General features: G+C 40.0%; 1 protein-coding gene across 2 annotated transcripts in view; it reads right to left on the bottom strand.

The window, feature by feature from the left end:
* Window positions 1-2,540: 2,540 nt before the first annotated feature.
* The window catches only part of ptk7b (protein tyrosine kinase 7b), a 65,226-nt gene continuing 61,766 nt past the window's right edge, over window positions 2,541-6,000 (bottom strand). For both annotated transcript variants that reach the window (XM_008322315.3, XM_008322316.3), the window contains exons 17-20: window positions 5,588-5,668; window positions 4,833-4,984; window positions 4,532-4,710; window positions 2,541-4,336 (exon numbers count right to left, since the gene is read on the bottom strand). In XM_008322315.3, the coding sequence (XP_008320537.1) occupies window positions 4,176-4,336; window positions 4,532-4,710; window positions 4,833-4,984; window positions 5,588-5,668 (573 nt within the window). In that variant the 3' untranslated portion in view covers window positions 2,541-4,175. The remainder of the gene's footprint in view (window positions 4,337-4,531; window positions 4,711-4,832; window positions 4,985-5,587; window positions 5,669-6,000) is intronic.

Below are 6,000 nucleotides of genomic sequence, written 5' to 3'. Positions count from 1 at the left end.
AAAAAGGAAAACGCGTAGCACGCCATTACATCCACGTCCGCCACGTCACCTAGTCCGCAATTGAAAGCAAACACAAGGCGGATACCAATGTCATAGTCCTTTTTTACCGATTTATACTCGATCATTATAGCAATATATACATAGCTGTCCGCATAAAACATTTTTAAATCATTTCTATTAAATCACAGATTTCACCAGAGGAGTGATATCCCAACTGTGGAACTACTTTCCGCCTTATAAAGAGATACGATGTTTCCTTATTTGGTGGCGTCTCTCCTTATTTGGTGAGTCACAACGTCGTCCACTGATTGGCTGGAGGTTATGTGAGGTACGCTATGATTGGTCAACATGACTTCCTCATTTGAATAAATACCAAAATGGTTGCGCTACCGTCGACGTCACTGTGTACAAGCAGAGGCACTAAAATAAGAGAACATCCAACTTATTTTGAATTCCCAACAGGTTGCACCATGTAATAAAACCTTGTTTTCTCAAATATTCCTGCCAACAGTTCTCTTCGTATACCACTAAAGGCAGAAATAATTTAAACCAATCCTCATTGTCCGCCCATTTAAAAATATTTAATGTTTAAACAACTCTAAATACTCTTAAAGTTGTACTAAAATAATTTTAAAAAACATGCTTAGTCATTTAAAATATATATTTGAAGTGCATTCTCCTAATAAGAATTGACTGAAGTTGGTTTGCTTTGCTGTCTCATGACCGTACACTTACCTGTAAGAATTCATACAGTTTTTTATGATGAATATCCAAGTTCTACATGTCATCTTTTTAGCATCAGAGGGGTTCTTCCTGATGAAGGTGGCTGGATGACTATGTTGGACATCATCGTTATTGTCACTTCCTTCCAAAGCCATGAAAAATGAAAAAGCAAGCAATTTAGTACAAAGGTAATGACACACAGGTGTGTACAAATATGTAGTTTCTGATCTGGACCACCTGTGCACCTGTATCATTTCAAAGTTGATGTCATCTGTGCTTATTCAGACAAAAATATATATATCTACTACTAGTTCTAAGGCTTACTTCGAAACAGACAAAAACCATTTATAAAAACTTTAAGACTCCCAAGGGTTCATTATAAAATTCATACTGGTAATGCTAGTGTGCCAATTCCCTCTATAAGTCCCCCCCAAAAATTCTACATAACACATTGCAACAGACTGACTTTGTTAAATAAATATCAACATCCTTATACGGGCTTAAATTAAAAAAATACTTTATATTAGTTTTTTAAGTTTCTTTTGGGTGACATTGAGGTTTTAGACATTAAAACTTCATGGTACATAAAGGCCATGTGGTACTAATATACAAAAATTTAGGCATGTTTAAGGCACTGTGTTCCTCTGAGTGAAGTCACAAAAATGAAAAATCATGAGCTATACAAGCAGCCACATCAAGTGCTTTTCACCCCTGTGACATTGAAATCAAGGCACTCAGATATGCGTCAGTGTGCACCACACCATTTATTAGTTCTTAATGTTGCAATAAACCAGATGGTGACTTCAGGCAGGTTAGAACGAATGCCACATCTGAAGGGTGTTTTAAATGTGGTTTCAGATGCAAGACTTTTTTTTGGCAAGAGGCTACGAAAATATTTATTGATATACGTAGACTGTCATGCTACAAGGCGATTGATTTATGAAATTGTGTTTGAGTCTAGATAATGTCAGTGGCATTGAATGAATATGCTTGATGATGATCTAATGCCAGAGTGTGATTGTTCGGTTTCTTCTTACCAGAATCAGACTGCAATGTACACCTGTACTCCAACACGACAGGTTCGCATCACCTGTGAAATATAAGGACATAGTGATTTTATTTTAAACATTGTCACACTATTAGGAAACTAGTGGTAAAAAAAGCTATGTTGTCATTTAATTGTAAACATATTTTAGCAGAAATTAGGCAACTATTCTGGTACCCTAAAGAATATATACATCACCCTCTAGTGGCAAATGAAAGAAAGTCACGAGCCGGGGCAGAAACAAACACACTCTAGCACACTTTCTCTCAAAGATCTAATATCTTTTTTGCAAAACCAGAGTGCAAAAATATCAGGCTACCACTTGAACCTGCAGCTTCTTGGTTTTATGCTTTGTTGGGCACATATTTATAATGTGTGGTTTGTTGATTTTGTGCCAATCAGATATCAGATATGAGGCAGCTCATTGAGCTAATAAATCGACAGCTTGCCAGTTCTAGAATTAGGAACATTATCAGAGTAAACAGCAGCAAGTTCCTTCCAGGATAACCTTGTATTTGGCCTGATTCCTAATTGTAGCCTTGCTGAAGCATCAACAGATCATCAGCTAAAGTCCATTAAATTTCACAGCGGGTGCAGGACACTGAACGAATTGCACGGGTCTCTGTCTTCAAACTTGAAAACTGGACGGATGACAAACGAAAACAAACAAGCAAAACATGCAAAACAGTAAACATGCAGAAAGCTGTGCAGAATGCCTGCCATGAATTGACATTTGTATTGTTGTTCCATTCACAGCATCAATCACCAGAGGTACAAACACTGTGAACCTTTATTGACAGCAGCATGTATACTGTTGTATATATGTGATTATTGTGAACAATTGCTGAAGCAGATTAAAAAAACAGAGGCCCAGGTGCGAGTGACCTAGCATTCATAAAAACAAAACTTTACACTGAAAACAGAAAAGGTATAAAAACAGATTCATAAACAAAGGCCATTGCATCAGATTAGATAATGTAAAAAAAGGAAACAGTTAGGATAATCCTTCATTGATCAGGCACTTAAATGAGTCACTCTTTTGACCTCATTTGTACGTAACGTACGCCGATTAACAGGCTGAACAGATGTGAGGATGGACCAGGAGGATGTGTGTACAAACCATCCATGAAAGTACCTTTTTATACAAAAACAAAAGTTAAAAAAAAATTAAAAAAGGACCTTCATCAGAAACATAAACAGGAACCTGCATGTCCTTCTACACAACATGACAGATAAAGAGGAATAGTCCTTTAGGGAGAAGTTAGTGCATGGCTTCTACTTTATGTACACACTGCGTGGTGTGATGGTTCGCTCTGCAGCATTGCACAAAAATCAACTGGATCAGGAGGAAAACTGGAAAACAACAACGACAGGCGGCATTCCCTGCAACTGAGACGACACAATGATAGTAACGTGGTGTAGCACAGGTGTTCTTACCCATAGGTAGTGACCAATAAGCACCTCAATGTTAAAACACAAACAAAACACGCCTAAAAAAAACTGGACAAAGCCAAATTAGCACAGTCTCATTCATTCAACAGAATCCTTGGCTTTACATTTGGATCTTTAAAAAAGATTGGTTCCTGAAGTGTTACGGTGCCACCGACGACTTTCTTTAAAAATGTCCACATGACAACGGAACCTCCTTCAAACCCACTTCCACTTTGTCTGCGGCATGGAAGAAGTTAGTGACGTGTGCACAGGTGCTTGAGCATGCACTTCAGAGTTGGGCAGGTGCGGGTCGCTGACGGACAGAGCAGCAAGTGTCTCCTTCAAAATAAAGCCGGTGGATCCGGGTTCCCAATAGATGGAAAGTGAATGAAGCAGACGCCTTGGAGCAGTCTCACTCGATTCAACTGGAATGTCCAGTGAAGTTGTTTGATGCCCAACGATCTCTCAGGACCCAACAAAAAAGGGAACTGAAAATTTAAGGATTTTTCTAAAGTTCTAACCAACTCTTATTTAATCTGTGCCAATGACGGCACCAAGCCCAAAATCTCTCCAGGTAGAAGTTGGGATTTTAGTGTGTGTGAGTGTGTTTGTGAATCTGTGCAGGACACGAGGCACCGAGGTTTGTGAGACTCCATGAATCAAAGTGTCTACGGACAGGCAGGGTCACAAATAGAACCACAGACAGGAAGTGAAGGGGGGAGTCGTTCATGCTGCAGTAAAGGCAAACGTAATCTCCTGTCACTGCTTAACACAAGCCATCACACTGAAGTGTCTTATCAGTCATACACACAGACACACATTTTGAAACGCATATAAAAGTGATCTGTTCTTTTTCAAAACTCTTTCCTGAAATGTGTGGGACTTGAATCCAGCATTTTTGTCTCTTGATTTTTTTTTTCATCCCTGGGAACATTGGTGGTTGAAGTTCCAGATTTGGACTGGAGTGACCACCGTCTCAGACTTTGCTGTCAGAGGGCAGGTCTCCCAGAGTGTGGACAATATCAGCGAAGGACGGACGCTCTTTGAGGCTCAGTGCCCAGCAGCGAACCATCAGCTTGTAGATTTTGGAGGGACATCCATCTGGAACTGGAAGCTTCAGCTTTCCTGCCTTCAGGCCTGGAATATCAAGGAATGGAAAGAGATGGAGGTTAAAGTAAATTAATATTTCAAACTAGAATCAACAGGTCAGTGGGACCCCTGCCCAGTGACCTTCAGTCCAGCGTCTGGTTGTCTCTTTGCTGCCCCCTGTTGATCATGTAAGGCACTCTCTGACTTTATTAAGAGCCTGATCTGCCATGCTAAGATACTGACCTTCCAGAACCTCATCATCACTGAGTTTGCTGTGGGGCATTTCCCCATGACTAAACACTTCCCACATCAACACTCCAAAGGCCCACACATCAGACTTGGTGGAGAAGTCATCCTCAAACACAGACTCTGAAGGGAGCCAACGCAGTGGGATCCAGGCCTGCCTGTAGTGATAGTACTCACTACACAAACGCACACACACAGCACACAAGAGAAATGACAGAAGAATTAAAGAAAACATGTGCACTTGTCTGGTTAAGACGTTCACAGTTTGAAAAAAATTGAAGATTTTTTTTTGACAAACCTGTTGTAGACGTCTTTGCTCAGGCTCAGTGATGACACTTTGATGCGTCTCTGACTGTTTATCAGACAGTTTCGCGCAGCCAGGTCTTTGTGAACAAAGCGATGATTGGACAGATGCTCCATCCCATGAGCCACCTGGGCACAAATGGAGACCTGGAACCAGAATATAAATAAATAAATAAATCACAGTCATAATGGTCAAAAGACCAGGATTAAGAATATTTTTACAGTAAGTTTTTAACTAGGCCTTTGGTCAGCAATTCACATTATAAACCAGTGAGGAACATCAGTCTGTGTCACGTCAATGGAATAAAAAAGTAAATTTTTTTTCAAAACCACAGAGACTATTTCTTCTGAACTGACTGAGGTTTCCACAGCCGCACACTAAGACTTTTCATCAGTTGCATCAGTTCAACAATTTAAAAGAGTTGCCTGGCAACCTTACAGCGATGACAAAAGTCTTAGATGCTGCCATACCTCCCACCAATGCCACAAGTTCTCCTTTTTTTCACTGCAGAGAAGACATTATGTAATAATTAGTGAGTAGCCAGAAAAACAGTTCCCCAGAAGTAGTCTCTTCCTGGTGTTTGGTTGGACCTGAACAGCTCAGTGCTGTAGGTGAAGGGAATGGAAATGGAGCTCATGTGACAGTTTTTCTGTCACTGTGATGAAATTCATGACATTGCCTGATCTGTTTATGGACCCACGACAGTCTTGGACTGATGGCAGTCCTGGACCCTTGGGAGTCTTACTTACTTTGGTCTTGGTGCTGATGGGTTGAGATTTGATCTTGTCATCTTTATTTCTGGAAATTCTCAGGAACTGCTTCAAGTCACCCTGATTAAAAAAGGAATAAAAAAAACAAAGTGTGTATAACATATAATTTTTTTAATAATTTTAAGCACACGCTACTCCCAACATGGGTCACCGTACTGTACACTCTGCTTTGTTTGACTAATCTGCTCAAATCAAATTTATACATTCAGTCATTCTGAATCAAATGGCATTTAAATCCTCAACAGAGATTCTTCTAGATCTGGACCCTGCTGCCCCCCAATGACTAAAAATACAAATAAAAATTATGATGCAATTTGATTAGACCAAGCTTGTGTTGCAAATGCAACAAGGAGAGACTGATCCTCTTTGCACCACCCTCACATTCTCCTCCG

The sequence above is a fragment of the Cynoglossus semilaevis genome, chromosome 12 (assembly GCF_000523025.1).
Source record: "Cynoglossus semilaevis isolate Cse_v1.0 chromosome 12, Cse_v1.0, whole genome shotgun sequence".
Lineage (NCBI taxonomy): Eukaryota > Metazoa > Chordata > Actinopteri > Pleuronectiformes > Cynoglossidae > Cynoglossus > Cynoglossus semilaevis.
The sequence above is the reverse complement of the archived record's forward strand: the minus strand, read 5'-3'. Positions and strand labels throughout refer to the sequence as shown.